The sequence below is a fragment of the Balaenoptera ricei genome, chromosome 7, assembly GCF_028023285.1.
Source record: "Balaenoptera ricei isolate mBalRic1 chromosome 7, mBalRic1.hap2, whole genome shotgun sequence".
Taxonomy (NCBI): Eukaryota; Metazoa; Chordata; class Mammalia; order Artiodactyla; family Balaenopteridae; genus Balaenoptera; species Balaenoptera ricei.
In genome coordinates, this window is record NC_082645.1 from 114822726 (window position 1) to 114843050 (window position 20325).

The 20325-nt window shown below is 56.1% G+C and overlaps 2 protein-coding genes across 3 annotated transcripts in view; one reads left to right on the plus strand and one right to left on the minus strand.

The window, feature by feature from the left end:
* The first annotated feature begins 7014 nt into the window (after window positions 1-7014).
* On the plus strand, window positions 7015-13529 carry SNORC (secondary ossification center associated regulator of chondrocyte maturation). The gene is made up of 3 exons (XM_059927494.1): window positions 7015-7087; window positions 13144-13326; window positions 13420-13529. The coding sequence occupies exons 1-3, from the start codon at window positions 7015-7017 to the stop codon at window positions 13527-13529; spliced, it is 366 nt and encodes a 121-aa protein (XP_059783477.1).
* Window positions 13530-15942: 2413 nt separating this feature from the next.
* NGEF (neuronal guanine nucleotide exchange factor) overlaps window positions 15943-20325 on the minus strand; it is an 81677-nt gene continuing 77294 nt past the window's right edge. For both annotated transcript variants that reach the window (XM_059927496.1, XM_059927495.1), the window contains exons 10-13: window positions 20030-20185; window positions 19206-19285; window positions 18330-18434; window positions 15943-16923 (exon numbers count right to left, since the gene is read on the minus strand). In XM_059927496.1, coding sequence (XP_059783479.1) covers window positions 16733-16923; window positions 18330-18434; window positions 19206-19285; window positions 20030-20185 — 532 coding nt within the window. In that variant the 3' untranslated portion in view covers window positions 15943-16732. The remainder of the gene's footprint in view (window positions 16924-18329; window positions 18435-19205; window positions 19286-20029; window positions 20186-20325) is intronic.

Here is a 20325-nt window from a genome sequence, read left to right on the forward strand (position 1 = left end):
TATATTCCAGGCAGGAGGAAGGATTGGGGTGAGGCTCAGGGAGCACACCTCCCTGTTCAGTCAGCCCTCCTTGAGGAGCTCTTTTGGGAGCTCTACCAAACATCTTAAGTCTTTTCAACTGGAACGTGGATACGTAACTATAGTTAGTTCAAGAAAGGCTGGAAATTTGGGGGTTTTAGTTGAGTGGTTTGCCACCCCAAATACCATTGGGATTCTGTTTCGAAGAAACACGGGGAATGGATGTTACATTGTCAGGTAGCAGTCTCCACCACAATCATTCTCTTTAGCTTGCTTTGAAGTTGGAAGAGTTTGCAATGGTTGAGTTTGTGCACATCCACCACGGGAAAGGAATCCTAGTGGTTACCCTGACGAGGGGGCTCAGAACAGGCTCTGTTCCATTCTTGTGCAGAGCTGGAAACCTGGAGTGGTTTCCAAGGGCTCAACCTTGCTGTGTCTAGCAACCCCCAATTCTATACAGAATCTAGGTTTTTGGTGTGTGTGTGAGTGTGTGTGTGTGTGTGTGTGTGTGTGTTTAAAGGTACCCTGTGGCATGAACCTATGAGTGGTTTTGTGGGTGGGGACACTAGAGTCAAGCTGTCAGATTTGAATGTTGATCTTGCTATCTCCTTTAGGCAAGTATTTGTTTCCCCATCTGTGAAATGGGAACTGTGAGGTAGCTGTGATCAGTAACTTAAACTGTAATTGCATAGTACAATGTCCAGCGCATAAATACTCGGTAAATAGCTGTAGGCCATTTTGCAAGGGAAAAGGGAGTTTGTGGGCTCATGTGTAGGTGCAGTGGAACGTATTAAAAATGGGCAACCTCTCTCTTAGGCATCCGAAAATCAGTGTAAAGAAGTACCCCTCAGGGAGGTAATGTGGCGTGGGTTCCAGGAGACTGGATATTAGCACCAGCTTCGTTATTAACCTGCCCTTCCTGTCCTGTCTCTGGGTCTCAGTTTCCTTGCCTGTCAGATGAGGGGCTTGGCCCAGATCAAATGATGAACTTGAAACAAAAATCAGTCCCTGAGCCCCATGTCCCATGGTTTCTTATTTAGGGTGGGGCCCAGCCCTGGAAATTATTTTTCAGGTGCCCTAAGTGACTCTAAATGGACAGCTTGAGTGGGGAACTACTGGCCTAGCTGATCTGTGAGGTTTCCTTCAGCTCTCACCTCCTGAGTGCATATGTGCAAGCGTGATCTGTGTGTGCATCTGTACATCTTTGCAGCATATTGCTGACACTTGGTGTTTGCAGATTTAGCACTTGTGTTTTAGTGTGGGTCTTTGACAAATACCCGTCGTGGTTTTACTAAAGCAGACCCAGGTCAAAATGTAAGCATGGTGAGCCTCAGTTAAGGGAACGAGTCACTGACTTGGATTTTCTGACTTCTTTTGATAACGTCAAGTTAAGCCCTAAGCAGGTCAGGGTCCCATCATGAATCAGAAACCGTCCTAAATATTCAGTCAAAAGAAATGCAGGCGGAGGGCAGGGGAGAAAAAAGAATTGGTGTTGGAAGAGTAGGAAGGTAAGATTACTGAAGGATTAGTAACTAGGGAGATCACTAATACCTTATCTGATGGTCAGTTATCATATCCTTTTCTAGGTGATACTAATATCTCTTCAATTCACTTACAGTCTCACCTGGATAATTAGTATCTTAACGACTAAATTTTATTTTACATATATATATACACATACAGATATATATGAAAAATTGGTGTATATATATATGTATATATACAGCAAGGAATAAAATATACATCAGTTTTTGTTTCTGTGCCTTGTCATAAGGCTGTGGGTGATATTTGTACAGCTTCCTTATTTACTTCCCATTTCATGTTCTTTTTGCCTTCCACCAGCCCCTGAGCTGGTGGGTGACTTAAACCTTCATTCCCAAGGAGTTTGAGTCCTTAACAGTACTGAGGTTATTGCAGCTTTCGTCTTTAATTAGCTTTTGCCCGAGTTCAGTTTTTTTCTTTTTAATTGAAAAAACTTAAGCATACATTGAAGTAGACTAGTGTCTTTAGTCTGGGCTGGGAAGTCCCATGATCTAGGTGCTGACAGATCAAGTGTCTGGTGAGAGTCATCTTCCTGGTTTGCACATGGCCATCTTCTTGTTATGTCCTCACATGGCAGAGAAGGAGATCTCAGGTCTTTCTCTTTCTATCCCATCTTTTTACCTCTTAAAAATCGTCTTTTTATCCCATTATGCGGACCCCACCCTCACGACCTAATCTAACCCTAACCACCTCCCAAAGGCCCCACCTCTGAATACCATCCCATTGGGACTAGGGCTTCCAACATACAAATCTTGGGGGACACAACTTTCAGTCACAGCAGCTAATGTAACAAACTCCTACCGCTTTACCAATTTTGTTTTTTTAATCTCACCTTTTTTCCCTTAGAATATTTTAAAACAAATCCTAGATATCATTGAGTCACTCATAAATATCTTAATGTGCATGGTAACAGACACAGATACCTTTAAAAACAAAAAGTACCTACCAATGCCACATTAAGAATATTAATAATTTCTTAGTATCTAAACACAGCATGATTTTTTCAGATTATCTTAAAAATGTCTTTTTACAAAAGTTTGAATCAGAATCAAAATCAAAATGAGGTTCACGGATCGCATTTGGTTGCTGTTTAAGTTTCTTTTAGTCTAACCAGTTTCCCCTCCAAAAAAAAAAAAAAAATGAAAAAACAAGATCATTTACCCACAGAACATCCCATAATGTGGACTCAGCATGGAGCGTCCTTATAGTGTCAATCTGTTACTCTCCCGCACATCTTCTGTGAATGAGTAGTCAGGTCCGGAAACTTAATTGGATTCAGATTCTCCCCTCCCCCTCCAAGAATACTTAACTGCTGTACGTCCTGTTGCACCACAGGCAGCACTGTCTGGTTGTCCCATTTTCACTATGTCAAAATTCATCAGTCCTGTTGCTATCAGGTTGATTCATCCATTATAAAAGTTCTGTTGATCTTTCATGTAGCAGTTTTAACATTCATTGATGATCATTGCCTAGGTCTATTATTTCATTAGTCACTGAAATATAGTGATTCTTTTTGGGGAGAAGGGGGATTTAAAATTTTTTGAATAATTTCAGACTTAAAACTTGCAAGAACAGTAGAAAAAACTCCCACATATCTTTCATCCAGATTCTCCAATTGCTAACGTTTTACCACACCTGCTTTATCATTTTTTTCCTCAATAACTACACTCACAATAATGACTCTCAGTAACTATTTTTTATGAATCACTTGAAAGCAAATTGCAGACATTATGTCCCTTAGCCCTAAACATTTCAGGGTGTGTTTCCTTGAGACAAGAACATTTACATAACCACAGTACAATTATTAAAATTAGGAAATGAAGTATATGATGCTATTAGTTAATATCCAGGCTTCATTCATATTTCACCAATTGTTCCACTAATGTCTTTTATAAGGAAAAACAAAAAGGTGCAGGATGCCATCATGATTGCTTTTTGTATTTGGATGTCATGTTTCTTGAGTCTTCCCTAATCTGGAACAGTTCCTCTATCTTTCATACCTTCAGATTTTTAAAGGATAATTATTTTGTAGAATATACTCAGTTTGCATTTGTCTGGTATTTTTCTCATGGTTTAACTGAGATTATGCAATTGGGCAGGAACACTACAGAAGTGATGTTATGTCCTTGATGCGTCATATCAGGAGGTACATGATGTCAGTTTGAACCATTACTGGTGATGTTAACTTTAATTACTTAAAGATAGTATCTGCCAGGTTTTTCCACTGTAATGATTTTTCTCTTTATGGGAGATACTTTGAGACTACGTAAATATCCAGCTCTCATCAAACTTTTATCCACTTGTTTTAGCAGTCATTGATGATTCTTGCTTGAACAATTAGTGGTTGTCAAGCTTTCCTGTAATTTATTAGTCAGCATTCTACTATAAGGAGCTTTACACACACACACACACACACACACACACACACACACACACGCATGCATGCACACACTGTAGGTTATAATCGGATACTATTGTACACAAATTGTCCATTTGGAGCCCCTCCAAGTTGACATTTGTGTCCTTTTGCCATATCCCTATCATCCTTTGAGCACTTTCTTAATTTGGCATGAGATATTCCAGGCTCATCATTTACTTTTACTTTTCCAGATTTGGAATTAGCCATTTCTCTAAGGAGCCCGCTGCTTCTGCAGGGGAGGCCTGAGGATTTGTGAGTGGAAGATTCTCAGATTTGTTTTGAGTCTGCCCAAATATCCCCATTCCAGGTCTCAGGGTCTCACTCCTTCCCATTCAGTGCCATAAATTTCACCTAAAGAATTGACACAGCTGTGAATTCAATTTGACTGTAATTTTGCAAGCCACACTTCCTCGTTACTGAAGTTGCTGTGGCCAGTGCTGCTGCTGCTGCCAGAGACATTGTCAGAAATCTGAATCAGAAGGAGAGGCACTTCTCTCCCGCCTTTCATCTCCCCCCAGTGCCTCCATTGCAGATGCCAACAGGGAGTCAGCTGGCAAGAATCTCTCAGGAGTGTGCTCTGGGAGCCTGACTCTACATTACATTGAGGGCACATAACGGTGAGGACGGGAGATAGAGCAAACGAGCAGCACCAACAGACGAGTGAACAAGTGAGAAGATGCTCGATGTTAATTCTATCCCAGAAATCCCAACTGAGTGAATTTCAGTATTAAGTTCCTATCATGTGCTAGGTTCTAGAAATACACTGGTGAACTAAACACAGCCCCAGCTGTCTAGGACTTAGTCACAGAGTAGAGACAGACAACCAATGGACACTTCATTTAAAGGCACCATATCATATATCTGACAAAGAATTTTTATCTGGGTACGCACACCGAAAAAATCCTAAAAATAAATTCAACGTGATAGACCACCCTAATATATCAGCAAAAAAAACTGAGCAGACCCTTCACACAGGAGGATATTCCTGTGGTCAATAAATATGAAAAGGTGTTCAACTTTATTAGTCATGGGAGTACAACCACGGTGAGACACCACTACATACCTATCAGAACGGCTAGAAATAAAAAAGACGGGCAATGCCAGGTATTGGTGAGGATGTGGAGTAACTGGAACTCTCACACTGCTGATGAGTATGAATGAGAACAAACACTGGAAAGCAGCTCGTCCGCATCTACAGAATCTAAACACTATACTCTCACCTAGCAATCCTATCTTCAGATACATAACCAAGAGAAATTAGTGTATATGTTCACCAAAGGCAGGTACAAGAATACCCACAGGAGCTATATTCATAAAAGTTCAGACCTGGAAATAACCCAAATTGACATAAATAAATGGATAAAATGGATAAAAGTGGATACATTGTGGCACAGTCATACAATTGAATACTATTCAGCAATAAAAAAGACTGAGCCACTGCTACCTGCAACAATGTGGATGAATCTCACAGAATGTTGAGAAGAAGCCAGACACAAGAGTTCCTGTCATATGATTCCGTTTATTTGAAGTTCAAGAGTAGAGGAAGCTAATCTATGGTGATAGAAGACAGATTGGCACCTTGCGGGTACTGACTAGGGAGGGGCAGGAAGAATCCTGCTGGTGTGCTGGAAGTGTTCTATATTGATTTGGGTGGTGTTTATACATGTATGAAAGTTCATCAAGCTGTAAACATAAGATTTGTGTACTTCACAATATATAGGTCATCCCTCAAAAAATTAACCAAAAAAAAAAAAAAAAAAAAGGAAATGAGAGTTTCATACAAATATAAATGCTAAGAAGAAATTTAAAGCCATGTGATGGGTGGATGGGGGACTGAATGATCAGAGCTGAGACCTGAATGGTGATTAGGAGGTAGCCATGTAATGAGCTGAGAGACTGCTTTCTGGGAGAGGGGACAGCGAGTGAAAAGGCCCTGAGGCAGGATTAAGTTTGGTGTATTGGAGGAACCTCGTCAAGGCCAGCAGGCTGAACATAGTGAGCAGGGCCAAGGCAAGTCCTTAGTTTGGCTTTTTATTCTAAGAGCAGTGGGAAACCATGAAGGGTTTGAAGTAGGGGGGTGTACTTTCTGAGAGCTTAGACAAGGGAAAGAGAGAGACCTCTGATGAATTTTAATTATGTGGCTACGACATCTGGAAGGTGGGGAGCTGGGATTTAACTACTGTGCAGGGCTGGGGAGGCAGTGCAGTCAAGGTTTGTTTTGGACATGTTAAGTTGGAGATGCTCATTAGGTACCCTTGGGGCTGTCCGGGAGGCAGTGGGTGATGGGGCTGAAGTTCTGGGCCAGAACTGGGTTAGAAATGTGTGTTATGAACACACAGGTGGTATTTCAAGTCCCAGGTGCCTAGGAGAACAGAGAGCAAGAAGAAGGGACACAGGGCGTTTTTTGACGTGAGTTTTTCCGGAGAGACTAGAGCTGCCAGAAGGTTTGGATGGAAACTGCTTTAAAAGTGCTGCTTTAACAAGCGCTGTTGTGTGCCCACTCCCCGCCAGGCATCGAGAGCCCAAACGTGAGCAGAACCTGGCCCTCATCAGTGCTGCCAGCCTAGGGTTGGAGTCTCCCAAGCCTGGGCCTTGAGCACTAAAATGCAGATTCCTGGGCCCATCCACGACCCACTGAAACAGAGTGCCAGGGCCATCTGCATTTAGCAAGCTCCCTGGGTGAGTCTTGCACATGGAGGTTGAGATTCTCTCACTTCCAGTGGCCCAGGTGTGTGTGTGTGAGAGAGAGAGAGAGAGAAGGAGAGCGGGAAAGAGCAATTTCCTCTTTCCCTCTCTGAGGGTGGGGCTGCTCCAGAGTTCAGGAAAGCAGTCAGTTCTGTAAGCTTTGCTGTGTGTGTGTGTCTGTGTGTGTGTGTTTTCATGTGTGGGGGGCGGGCACGGTGTCCCAGGAGGACAGAGTTTGCATTGATGAAACCCGTCCCAGCCCTTTGATGCCTCCTTCCCTCTGCCCTGAAGTTAAGCAGTTCAGCCCTCGGTGCGCCCCGCTCGCCGGCCGCGCTCGCTCACGGGCCGGGATGGCGTTCCGTCTGGCCCTGCGCATGGCGCTGCTGCTGCTCTCCGGGGTCCTGGCCCCTGCGGTGCTCACAGGTAAGCGTGCTCCCTGGGCTCTGCTACCACCAGCCTCCCAAGGCTAAGAAGTACCTTAGGCCAGAATCTCTAATGCCCACCGGCAAGGCCATTCACAGGAGATGGGGTGGCAGTTTGGGGTGATTCTGTGAAGGGCTCCCCCAAGACAGGCTGGCAGCAGCTGCGTCAGAGGCCTCAGGGCATCGTTAGCTATAGAGACAGTGACCTCTGAAGTAGGAGGGTGACTTGGGGAGCAGGGCCAGGGACATTAGCTGCCTAGGGGACATGGGGATTACTCCAGCACCCTAAAATCTGAAGGCCTTCAGATCTGGGAGTCAGGAGGGGGCAGCAGGCAAGCAGCTGAGGGGCAGAGGCCCCAGGCCCCTAGATGTAAGACCACAGAGCCCTACCATTTATTTGTCAAGCCCTGCAAGCCCTTCTCTGCTGGTTTTCTGAAATGTCCTTTGAGAGTGAAGACCCAGGTACTGTTTCCATCTTGGCAAGAATTCCAGAGGGAGCACAGGGCCAGAGACCCCTCTGTAAAACCATGAGGATGCTGGACTGAGGCTGAAAATGGCCGGGTCCGGGGTCTGGCGAGAAGGGTCCCGCCAGGCTTGGGTCGGCAGGCTCCTGGGACCTGAGCCCCCGTCCTGGGCACAGCTGTGGGGCTTCAAAGCCTGAGCGAGAAAAGGCACAGACGGGTCATGGGTGGTCTTTCTCCTGGAAGAAAGCCACCTCTGATGGCTGCGAGGTGGGCCAGAGGGAGGTGTTTCAGGGCTCCTGTGGGGAGTCCTGGGACTGGAGAAATGTACGGGTGGGGGGCCCCTGGAGACCCTCCACGGCATGGGTTTCGGGGGAGTGTCTGTGGATCTGAGGGAGGCTGTGATGCCGTCGTGTGGACGTGGTGCTGGGAGAGCTGCTGGGGGATGCGAGGCCTGGGGGGACCCTTGCGGTCACACACTCAGGCACGAACACGGGAGGAAACGGGGTGGGGCGGCGAGGAGGCTGTGGGCCTGCCGGCCTCCCTCTGGACGCCCTAGGAAGAAGCTTGCGGGCTGGCTTCGTTTCTGGCTCTGTCCTCCTCGCTGTTTCTCAGCCTCTCTGTGCCTCTCCTCTGCTGTACCCTGGCGATAACCATAGCGCCTCTGCCTCTCTCGCAGGAGACTGTAGATCTGCCAAGTTCACACACGTGAGCTTTCAGGACGGGCCAGGCAGCTGGTAGCGCTCAGCGCATGTTAGGAGAAAAACATCCCCAGCCGCTCTGCTGGGTGCAGGGTAGTCTCTGGCAGAAGCACCTCCTCACGCGGCTGGGAAAGCACCCAGCCTCCCTTTTGGTGGGAGAGGGGCCAGCTGGGCAAGCCAGGGGGCTGGTGTGGTGCCCAGGGAATTCGGGAAGTGATCTAAAGCGGGGTGGCGTCCCCCGTGGCTCCCTTGTACCCCACCCACCCCAGTGGAAAGCTTCTCCCGCCTGGTGGTCAAAGTGGGTGGAGGTGAAGGTGCTGGCGCCTGTCTGCCCGGGGTCTGGGGCCGTGTGGGCAGCTTCTGTCCGGTTTCTTGGTCCCCATGCAGCCAGCCCTCCCGGCCAGGCTGCCGGCCAGAGGCGCGGGATCAGACTGTGCACACAGCCTGGGTGGGTGGGCTGTGTCTGCCGCCGCAGGAACGCCTGGGGACGGCCTCATGTCTGGCGGCAGCAGGACCTCACCTGGCCTCACCTCCCGAGTCCCCTCCACGTGTCCTACCAAGGGCAGGCAGGCAGCCCCACCCCGGAGTCTTTGGGGTTCCTGCCGCTCTGGGAGGGAGGGGGTTCGGGAGGCTCCTGGCCGCCCCACCCCCGGCTGGAGGCTCAGAGCAGGTGTGCAGCAGGCCCCACGGGCCCCCGGCCCGCTGCTCCCTGGGCTGGGGTCCTGAGCAGGCAGGCGGGGAGGGAGCGGCCTGCTGCCCGCCCTGCAGGTCGCCCGTGGCCACAGCTACCGAGGTGGCGGGCGGAGCAGGCCAGGCTGAGCGGGCGGGAGGCCAGGGCAGGGATGAAAAGGCCCTTCATGGCCGCACAAAGGCCGTCTGTGAGCTCGGGCGCCTGGCCTCCGGGCCCAGTGGTCAGACTGAGCGTTAAACAAGCTTATTTACTGACAGGCGGTGGGGCTGGAGGAGAGCCCACGGTGCCCAGGCCTGTGGCAGGGTCACGAGGCCCCCACTTCTCCTGGTCTTCTCAGCGCGCGGAGCCGCAGGTCACTGCTCACGCTGGTCCTTGCCCTCCCCCGTCTCCGTCCTCACGTGACACCTCTGCTCGCCTTCCACGCCTGCCCTCGTACCAGTCCCTCCGCCTGGCATTTCTTTCCCCCTCCTCAGATGGGGCCTGCTGTGCGGAAGCCCCCTGACAACGGCCTCTGTTCATGGCTCCCCAGAAGGATAGATTTGCTTCCCCCTCTGACGACAGCAAATTGAGAGAATACGGAGGCACGTAGATGAGGACAAGAAAACGCCTGGCCCTCCTTGGCAGCTGCACCTCCTTTGCCGGAGGGCTGGTGACAGCGCAGGCTGCGGTTCTGGCCCATGTGTGCCGCTGGGGCACCCACCTGGGCTGGCAGGGAGCTGGCTGGGCCCTGGGCCCTGGCTGCTTGGGTGCAGATGAGTCCTTGAAGCCCGGATCAGCCTCTGGGGGTCTCCTGGTGATGGTCAGCTACAGCAGGCGCAAAGCCCGCAGGATGGCAAGGGCCATGGTGCCCAGGCCAGAAAGGCCCTAGGGCAGAGGCAGCAGCTGACGATGGCCTTGACAGCACAGTCGCCACCTAGTGAGGGCTGTGAGAGGCACGGTCCAACCCCCATTCCACAGGTCGGGAAGTGAAGGCAGGCGGCGAAGTCAGTCCGCGGTGGTCCCAGGGTGAGGCTGTGACGGAGCCGGGATTTGGACCCAGCCCTCCAGATTTGGAAGCCAAAGGATTCAGCCCCTCAGGCTTCAGAGACTGGCTGAGTCTTGAAGGGGCGGGAGGGGGTGCGCACAGCAGGGATGAGGGGGCCTGGGCTGGTGTATCTGGCAGGGAGGGTCCAGGCTTCTGTGGGGAGGAACAGAGTGAGGCTGGGTCACTGGGGGCAGACAGGGAGAAGGTCTGGGTGGGTCTCCAAGCACCCTGCTCAGAGGGCCCTTCTCCCCCAGAGATGGCTCCCAGGCTCTGGCAAAGGGCAGAGGGTGACCACTAGTTCCTGGGAGTGAGCCCCTGCCTGTCACTCCTCTTCCTGAGCTTGGGGCTGACTCCTTGGACGCCACCAGGTTGGCTGGCCCTGATACCCAGTAGCCCTGTGGTGGCCTCTCTGGCCAGAGGCCTGGCAGTTGGAGGTGAGCTTTGGCTGGTGGTGGTAGGACAGGGAGGTGCCCGGCTGCCACTCTGTCTTGGGCATGTGGTGAACGAGTGGGGACCAGTGGTTTGTTCATTTATCTGGGAGGCAGGCAGTCTGCGAGCCCTAGACCTCAGGGCCTGCCAAGCTGTGGGTAGACCCAGGCCTTTTCTCTGCTCAGCCCCGGAGAGCCCATGCCTAGGGCCTGGGGCCTTCCATGGCAGCTGCAGGCTGCAGACCCCAGCCCTCCCAGGCAGCGACAAGGGAGGCCTGACAGAGTCACTTTCCCCTTCCTCACAGGGAAGTCTCTGAAGTTGGCGGTGGACCAGGGTGGCCCCCAGACACCAGCACTGCTTCAGCCTGGGCGCTGGGAGAGGGAGGCTTCCACAGAGTGGGTGCAGGGGCCTTCCGCCCCTGCGAGGCCTCCTTGCCAGGGGTGTTTCTGAAAAGGGGCACAGGCCCGGGCAAGCCCTGGGAATATGCCAGCGGTCCCTGCCTGCAAGCTGAGCCTCGGAACTGATCCAGCTGAGGCCTGGGAGAGGAACCAGGGGCAGGGCCTGGGAGCTGGGGACCTTGTAAAATTTTGTCATGAAACGATCTGAAGTTTACAGAAAAGTTACAAGAATAATCCAGTAGGCTCTTCACTTGGATTCACGGACCGCCAACGTTTTGCCATATTTGCTCTTCTCACCGTCTTCCTGTCTCTATTTACTCACTTACCTATCTGATTGCTTGAACCATTTGACAGTAAGTTGCAGACATCATGCCCCTTTGTCCCTAAATACTTCCTAAGGACAAGGACATTCTCTTACATAAGCAGAGTCAGTTATCCAAATCAGGAAGTGAAAACTGACGCAGTACTATCACCTGAACTACAGCCTTATTCATAGTTCACCAGTGGACTCCGTAATGTTCCATCCAGGAACGCATGGTGCGTTGTGTTGTCACAGCTCCTTAGTCCCCAACCTGGAACAATTCCTCACCCTTTCTTTGTCTCTCACGACCTTGAAAGTTTTTGAAAGCCTAGTTATTTTAAGACTGCCCTGGAATTTGGGTTTGGCTGTTTACTCATGATTTGCCTCGGGTGGACACATTGGCAGAAGAACCCTGTAAGTACCTTTGTGTCTTCCCAGAGCAGCCCCCTCTCCAGGAGCTGGTGAGCCTGGAAGCAGGGTGTGGGTCTGGTTTGTCTGTGCCCTGGGGGAGCTCTCAGGGGTGGAGCCCCCAAGTGTGAAATGTGCCCCAGGGACCGCAGGTGGGCTGGCCAGGGTTGTACTGACTGAACCACAACTTCCCAGGAAGTTTCTCGGGAAGCACAACCTCTTCAGGGGCTTCAATCCCCAGCAGCACCTAACTGCCAGCGCAGCGCCCACCTCAGCTTAACACTTACAAGTGTCACTTCCCCAGGACCTACAGAGCCCAGCAGTCCAGATGGGGGGGCCCCAGGCTCTGCTGGGAGTCGAAGTGCCCTGCCTCCCCCGGCCCCCCTGCCCCCCTGCCCTGAAGCTTCTTGGAAGACCATAGAGCAGCTGGTATCAATGAGACGGTGTGCTGTGGTGCCCACTAAGCCCATTCTAGCACCCCTGGATCACACCAGAGATCACTCAGGGCTGGGGCGGGGGGGCCTGGAGCCTGCTTCCCATCCTGGTGTCGGCCCTCACTGGGTGTCTGGCAAGGCTGGATGGGGCCACGGCCGGGGTGTTGCTCTGAAGCTCCTCAGGCTAGGACCCCTGACGGGCGAGCAAAATTGGTGTGGGCTGCCTGGGGTCACCATGCAGGTCTCTCAGCCTGTCCCTCTCGTTCTCTGGGGCCCCTGGGTACCCTAAATCCTGCTAACCCCCAACCATGAGCAGAGAACGGCTCCTGCAGAAAACGCTGCCCGGAGACTGATGTGCTGACGGAGCCCCAGCTAGCGCGGGGGTGAGGGCTTACCCTTTCCTGGGGCTTCCCTTACACTGACCACAGACACCCCTGCCCACCCCTCTGGCCCTATTCTGTGTGGAGGCAGCAACGTGCTGGCATCACAGTTTCTTAGGCTAGAGAGGCCCCTGCGCTTTAAGCCTCAGACACTCGGGGGGCGTGTGGAGGCACGTGCGGGCGCTAGACCCCGTGCCCTGGGGGCTGCTCCACTCTGCCCAGGTTAGGGCCGAGGAGCAGCAGGGTCGGCTGCTCCTGGGGTGTGGGGCAGGCCTCTCCTCTCCACCTCCTGCAGCAGTGGGCCCCTCACCGGCCGGGCTGGGCAGGAACCCTGGTTCCCGGAGAGGGCACTGCCTCACCCGGTGTCTTCTCCAGGGTGAAGGCTGCCCTGGGTCTGCCCTGTGCGGGTGCGGGGAGAGGACCCTTTACAAGTGTCACTTCCCCAGGACCTACAGAGCCCAGCAGTTCAGATGGGGGGCCCCAGGCTCTGCTGGGAGTCGAAGTGCCCTGCCTCCCCCGGGTCCCCTGCCCTGAAGCTCGCTGCCAGCCCGAAGTTCTTCCAGCTTCCTCCCGAGTGGGCCTGTTGGTCCCTCAGTGCCCTCCTCCCCCATCAACCTGTCCTCTCATGGCAGGGGCGGCCTGACCCCAAGGGGGGCTCTGGGGCCACACGTGGGCCACTCGGCCTCCGTCGCCCCACCTGCGAAGCGGCAAGCACCGCGCTGAGCCCCAGAGCCCCGCACTCAGCGCCCCTTCCCAGTCGCTCAACGGCGGGGGCGACGTCCCCGTCGGCCCTGCCGTCCAGGCCCCCACACCTGTCCTTGGCCTTGCAGCCGAGGGCCCGCAGGAGCCCGTGCCCACCCTGTGGAAGGAGCCCGCCGAGCTGCCATCGGGAGAAGGCCCCGTGGAGAGCACCAGCCCCGCCCGGGAGCCGGCGGTCAGCGGCCCGCCCGCGCCCACCGCCGCGCCGAGCCCCGAGGACAGCACCGCGCGGGAGCATCTGGACCAGGGCGGCGGTACGGGCTGGGGCACGGGGGCCGGGCGGGCCGGGAGGAAGGGGTGGGGGGGGGCCGGGCCTCGGGGCTGACGCGGCCCTCCGTCCTCCTTAGGCTCGCTGGGGCCCGGCGCCATCGCGGCCATCGTCATCGCCGCCCTGCTGGCCACCTGCGTGGTGCTGGCACTCGTGGTCGTCGCGCTGAGAAAGTTTTCCGCCTCCTGAAGCGAATAAAGGGTCCGCGCCCCGGCTGCGGCGCGACTCGGCAGCACCCCCGGTGCGCGCCCCCGTGTCTCCATGTGTCCGCGCGTGAGTGTGTGGGCAAGCGGGTGGGGGGGGGGCGGGCGACGTGCACGTGCTCGGGGCTCGAGGCGCGCGACAGCGCGCACACGTGCGCGTGCGTGAGCGCACGTGCGCCGGAGCCCCGCAGGAGCGCGGGTGCGTGCGCGATGCGCGTGCGCCGGAGGCCGCCGGTGTGCGGGAGCGGGGCGTGCGGAGCGCTCTGGGCAGAGTCCTCGGCGAGGCCGTGGGAGCGCGGAGTTCCCGTGCCGCAGCCCCTTGCTCGTCCCGCAAACTGCCCGGGGCCTGCCCTCTGCCGCCCCCTCAGCTCCGGCCCTGGAGCGCTGCCAGCGCGGACCGGCGTGAGGCCCCGAGGGCAAGAGAGGCAGCGGCCTGCCCCGGGCCCGCCGCCCTGCTTTCTGCGCCTCGCTGGGTGATGGTGGGGTCCGCGGGACCCTCGGCTGTCCCGGCTCCCCAACCAGAGGCCAGCGACTTTGGGGGTGGGGGGCGTCTTCTGACTGTGGCAGCCAGCGCGCTATTTGTGGGCTCTGAGCCCCAGACCTGCACCCTCAGGACCCCTGGGGGCCCCTCTACCCCAGGGAGCCCAAGGAGCAAATGAGCAGAGTGGTGAAGCCCCCGGGTGCTGTGGGCCCCTGTCCTGGCTCCCCAACCCACAGCCCCAGACCGCCTCCCTCCCCTGGCTTGGGTAAGCTTGTGCAGGGGGCTTCGCCGAGCCTCTGGCAGAGCGGGCAACCCCACGCAGGACGGCTGTTTGTTTAGAGAAAGAAAACAAAAAGGCTTTTCAAGCTCATCTCTTTTCACTTCAACCCTGAAATTATGGCAGCTGAATGAGGGATGAGGAACCACCCAGCCGTGCCATGCCCCAGCTTGGCCCTGGCATTGGGTCCTTGGTCATGCCCTCTGTCTTCGATACTTCCCAGGAAGCCTAACTTTTATAATTTAGAGAGAGGGATTTAAAATAGTGGCTTACCTGCTCTGGGTGCAGCAGGAAAGAAGTCAGAACTGCGTCCTGTCCCCACCCTCCAAGGGCCCTTGGAGTGACGACCCTAAGGCCTAGAGGGGGCACTGTCTGCAAACCCCAGTGATGGTTTAACCCCTGGGCCACAAGAGGATCCTTGTGAGTGAGTGCTGGTGGAGTGAGCTGTTCCTCTTTTTTTTCACCATTGTCTCTAGTTACTGTTTTGGCCTCCTTGGTTTCTCTGAGCTCCTGACTACACCTGTTCTGGCTAAGACCAGTTTTCTCCTCCTGGATACGCCAGATGGCCACACGTGGTACCCACTCACACTCCCCAAAACACATCACGGCTTAAGTTTCTGCTTATAAAAGACTTATGAAACTGACTGGTTTTCATGAAACTGTTTACATTACTACACATAACCTGCAGTAGCCGAAGCCCTCCTTAGAGCAGGTGACCCAAGTTAGTATGCTGTTTCCCAGCTCCAAAAAGAAAAGCGGGGTAAGGGCCAGGACCAACAACTCCCCTCCCCAGCCCCACCCTGCCAAGAGCAATATGGGGCTCTGAAATGGTCCCTCTCCCCGTCCCCTCACTCCTGGGAAACTCAGGTGCAGGTGCTCCCCCTGGGGTTGCAGCACAGAAGCCCCAAGAGCATCAGCCCCTCACTGGGACCAGGGGGGGTCCCTCTCCAGTTGGACCAGCATGTTGTGTATGTATGCCTCTTCCAGGGATTCATCCAGTTCTCAAAGGGTCTGAGGTCTCAAGAACGCCAAGGGCCGTGCTGTGACCTGTGGGAAGATGCTGCAACGTCCCACTTGATCTAAATCCTGGGCTTCTAATCTAAGTGTGTCCTGGCAGAAAGAGCATGGCCACAGGCAGGCAGGGCTGGGCAGGGTGGGATTCAAGGCCCTCCACATTCCAGGACAGAGCCAGGTGTGGGGTGGCTCTGAGGGCCAGCTGCAGCCTCCGGTAACTGGCTGCCGCCTCTGGAGATGGGAAGAAGTGTCCCAGGCCAGTGACTGGCCAGGTGGGAAGCCACAGTCCCAAACCTTATGGGACCACCACCCACTGACACCTCTGTCCCACAGTGTTCAAACCTGCCTTCTCAACCTGCAGAAGGGTGTCCCCCACTGCCTCAAACAGCTTATTCTGTTTCTGGAGTCCCTCCACAAGTGGAGGTCCAAATCCACTCCCGTCCTGAGGCCCCAATCCCGGCTGCTTCTTCCTCCATGGGAAGCCTCCTTAGCCCTTTCCCTGGGACACACCCCCTCCACTGGGCTTGAAGGGGGCTCTTCTCTCCCTGCCAGACCGAAACACCTCATTCTTGTGCGCACAAGGGTAATAAAAAGTAGACCTTCCTCTCTTTTATTTTATACGTGATGCTTCTTTTAATGCAGCCAGAAATGATATTTGCTTTTCTCGGAACCATAACCCATACAGGATGCAGTGACCAAGTCATTTCTTTATAACACCTGGGCTCCGGAAAGGGCCAGAAGATACTAGTTACATCCAGCCCATCAGGGAGCCAAAGGCGGCGTGGGCCCTCAGCCAAGCTCTGGTGGCCATGAGGCAGGCCTGGCCGTGCAGCCAGAGGCTGGCAGAGGCTTGGGGCGGAGGTGGACAGAGGCGGTTGGTCTCTCAGTCCTTTGAGTCGGAGACCAAAGGACGCTCGTCAAGCTCATCAGGCGAGGGTGGTCCACCATCTGTGCACCTGGCCGATTCTAACGGCTTCCAGGGGAGAGGACACGTGCAGGGGTCATGACATCATCACCTTTGCACCTGCCCTTGGCCAGGGACACCCTGGGTCTGGGGCCTCTCAGTGCCTGGGAAGGGCCCTGGAGCATGCCCGTCCTCTGTCTGCCCCTCCCAAGAGACAAGAAGAGGTGGTTGTAACACTGTTTAAAATACACTTTTTCATTTACAAATGCAGCAGAGGAGAGACGTGGGCACCTTTTCTGCAGTTCGTGAGCGAGGGGCCGAGACACATGAGCACTAACCACGTAGCAGGGGTGAGGGGTGGAGGCGACTCCTGCCAAGGCACCCCAGCTCACACCCTGCTGCCTGCGGCGGCGTCCGGCCTTCCCGCTGAGCCCCTCTGCTGTCCGCTGGGGGCTGCCCGCCACGACCTGCTCCCGCCCACCCACATCCCTCGGCCAGGCCGGGGGCCAGGGGTCACTGCCGAGTTCGGCTGCCCAGCTTCCGGCGGTCCTTATTCTGGCTGCGCTGAGGGTCATCCATCTTGTGGACACGGAAACACTCCTTGAGGTTCTGGGACCGAATCTTCGGATTCAAGATCTCCTCAGTCGTGTTGCTGGGGAACCAGCCTCTCTCCTGGTCGTGCAGGCGCTCGCCAAAGATCCACCCTGCGTAGGGAGGGGAAGGGGAGGGTCAGAAGCTCTCCAGGTGGCGCAGGCTGGGCCTCGCTCTGGCCTGTGTGGGGAGCAGAGGAAAGGGAGACGCAGGGGTCCAGCTGGCCTCTCCAGAGGTCCCCTGCCCTCAGACGCATTGCTGGAAATGCCCAGACCTGGTTTATCCCCCGTGAGCTGGGCGCGTGCTGCCCTCCCGGGGGGCGCGGTGTGTACACAGGGCGGGGGCAGAACCACTGCGTGTCCCGGATGTATTGACTTTGGAACCCATTCCCAAGCTCTCACGCATCCTAGGCTGCCCCACGTGAGGCCAGGAGACCCCAGGGGCCACCCTCAAAAGCACGAGGCATCGAGGGGCTGGTGGGGTGGTAGCTGACCGCGTGGTCCCCTGGCCTGGAATGCTACTGTCACCCTGTGGTTGGGCAGCCCCTCCTCCCTGAGCCTCAGCCTCCTGGGAGCTGGGTGGTCAGCCGAGGGTGGCCGTCACGAACTGGCCGAGTGCCCTAGCTCTCCACCCCTCACCCCCCATATCACAGTGTCTCTGCTGGGGGCCTGGGGCCCGAACCGCAGGTCCTGCTGGCAGGTCCTGGGTCAGGGCTAAGACCTGGGGCCTGAGGGCCAGGGGCACGCCTTCTGCAGGCCACGTGGGAGGGGTGTCAGGCTGTTTATATTTTGCGAGGGGAGGGGGAGGGCAGGAACCACTGTTCCCCCAGTGCTGGGTGAGCCCCTAGGATTTGGGAAGGGTGGAAATGGCCTTCTCTGGAGGTCACCAGCCTGAGACTTTCCAGCCAGGGTCTTGAAAAAGAGGAGGAACCGGGGTTGGGGGGAGATGCTTTGTGCACTTTTGGGGATTTAGATTAGGAACACCTGATGTAGAAATAAGGGATCAACTTTTCAGGGGAGGGGAGCGAACCTCTGGCACTGATGCCAACGGCAGGAGTGGGTGGGAGCCCCGGCGGGTGGCCCTCTGGCCCATGTGGGGCCACAAGCCTGGTGGTCACAGGCTCATCTGGAAGCTTGTTGCAAATACGGGGTCAGGGTCAGCGTGCTCCTGGCCCTCATGCCTCCCACTGTGATGGGGGCTGATGCCGGGGCCGGATGAGGGGAAGGGGACGTGGAGCCAGGTGCTCGGCTGGGCCTCCTGCTAAGCCGGGGAAGGCGGACCTCACAGCTCCGGGGGAGGAGAGCGGAGGCACTGGCAGAGATGCCTGCTCTATGCTGAGGAAAGGCCAGCGGAAGCCATGACGGGCAGAACGGTCTACGGGAGCAGAGAGGCCGCACGGCCCTGGGCTCTGCCTGCCTCTCAGCCGGCCCTTCTGTTTGCTTCTCCACCACGTCCCTCAGGCTGGGGCAGAGCCCCAGGAGGCGGGGGCAGGGAGAGGCACCCAGCCCCGGGGCCTCACCATCCTCTGTCTTGTCCAGGATGTTCAGGATGTCGGCCAGCTCCAGCGTCAGCTCGTCCGGCTGCTGCGCCACGTACGGGTGCACACACTGGACCTGGGGGCAGTCTGACGGGAGGAGAGAGGGGGGTGGCACATCCTCATCACCACGGCACCCGCCCTGGTCCCTACACGGGCAAAACCTGGCCCCCCACTTCTGCCTCAGCAGTTAGCAGGGACACGCTGCCTGTCCAAGAGACAACGCAGACTCCCGCAGCAACTGAAAGAGGGCTCATTCGAGGGTGGGGTGTGTGGCTCCAAAGAAAAGGCCGTTAAAGCGCCAGGAGTTCTGAACAAAAAGTACGTGGATACGGGGATGAACAGGCTGTGAGGGGCTCTTATTGAGACTTCAGAAGGAGCTGCTTGGTCCTGGGCTGGGCCCTGGGGGCAGTTTGGGGACAGTCAGGACTTGGTGAGCTGGTCAGGATGGCAGCGTCTCTATCAGGCAGCTGGACTTGCGCCCTTTTATATTTTGTAAGGTTTTCAGACAACTGGCCACCCCAGAGAACACTGGCGTTTGCCTTCTGGGCCCAAATTCCTCTTGGTTTCCTTGTGGCATCTGTCACTTATGACCCAGTGGCTTTTATTTCTTCATTAACCATCAAAACGTTTGCAAAGCTCAGGCACACCCGTGTCCTCCGTGGGGTACTAAGCTTGCACTGGGGTGCTAGGGACCCCCGGGCAGGCGAAGCAGTCTTCCCAGCAGGCCCGCAGGCCCTTCAGGCGGAGTGCAGAGGCCCCCGAGGCTGATGCAGCTGTGACAGGCCGGGCCGCCACGAGGCTCCCTGGACCCTCCCTTGCCCCACCTGGTGGGTGCCCCCTCCCCAGTGGGCCACCTACCCAGCAGCCGGGACGTGAAGGAAACAAACTTGGTTCTTCGGTTGGGGGCCAGCGAGGTCATCCAACGCTTCATCTCGCTCCTGGGACAGGGAAGAGGACAAATGCCCCAACCGCAGAGCAACGGACCCCACGTGAGGGGACCCGCTGCACCAGGCATCAGCACGCTGGCCACTGGGTCCCGGGCCTGGCACAGGGCCGCGGCAGGACAGCGTGGACGGGGCCGGGAATCCAGCGGCGGGACGGGGGCGGAGCACTATAGAGCCTCCCTGGTACATCTTTAAAGTCAGTGGGTGAGGGTGAGCCCACGACACCCCAAAGTTAACCGAGAGGCAAGCCCTCAGCTGCCAGCTGCCCTGAGCCATGGTCCGTGGAATCGGGAGAGGCTGACGCCACCCCTGCCCCAGGCAGTCGGAACTGGACCGTGATGTGCAGGGCGACACCTGTGAGTGCTGGGCTGGGGGGTGCTGGGCACCGCACGGGGCTGCAGGGCGGCTGGCCTGGCAGCTCAGAGGGGCAGGTGGGCCTGAGGCCACACAGCGACAGTGGTTCGCTGGTCGGTCGGGCCCAAGGGCTCTACAACAACTCGTCAGAACAGAGGGGCCCGCCCAGAGCCACACACACACACACACACACACACACACACACACACCCAGCAACATGCTCGCCCTGCACCCTGACGCTAAGAAGCCCTCCCGGCAGAGCCTGGGGGGAGGAAGGACAGGAACAGGGCGGGCGGTGTGCCGAGCCTGGAGCCTCGCTCCACCCGGGCAGGTGACAGGAGCCTCGCCCCGCCCGGGCAGGTGGCGGGGGCACCGGGCACTCACTGAGCGGACGCCTTCAGCATGTAGGTGGCCTCCCGGTCGTCCGCATTCTCGAGCAGCCGCAGGATGAAGACGTTGGCCAGCGTCTGGCCCTGGTCCTCCAGCTCCTCCACTCGCAGCAGGCCCCGCGGGGCCGAGTCAAACACCTGGTACTTGTCTCTGGGGACCGAGGGTGGCAGCAGAGGCAGGTCAGTCCCAAGGCGGCGGCTCGGATTTCCAGGAAACGCTCTACCCTGGCCAGCGGGGCCGGCCCCACTGCTGCCACTCCTCACCTCCTTCCGGAAGCCCCCCACCTGACC

Coding starts and splice junctions, on each gene's coding strand:
- SNORC (XM_059927494.1), top strand. CDS start 7,015: ATGGCGTTCCGTCTGGCCCTGCGCATGGCGCTGCTGCTGCTCTCCGGG. Junction 7,088..13,143: donor GGCCCCTGCGGTGCTCACAG/GTAAGCGTGCTC, acceptor TTGGCCTTGCAG/CCGAGGGCCCGCAGGAGCCC. Junction 13,327..13,419: donor GCATCTGGACCAGGGCGGCG/GTACGGGCTGGG, acceptor CGTCCTCCTTAG/GCTCGCTGGGGCCCGGCGCC.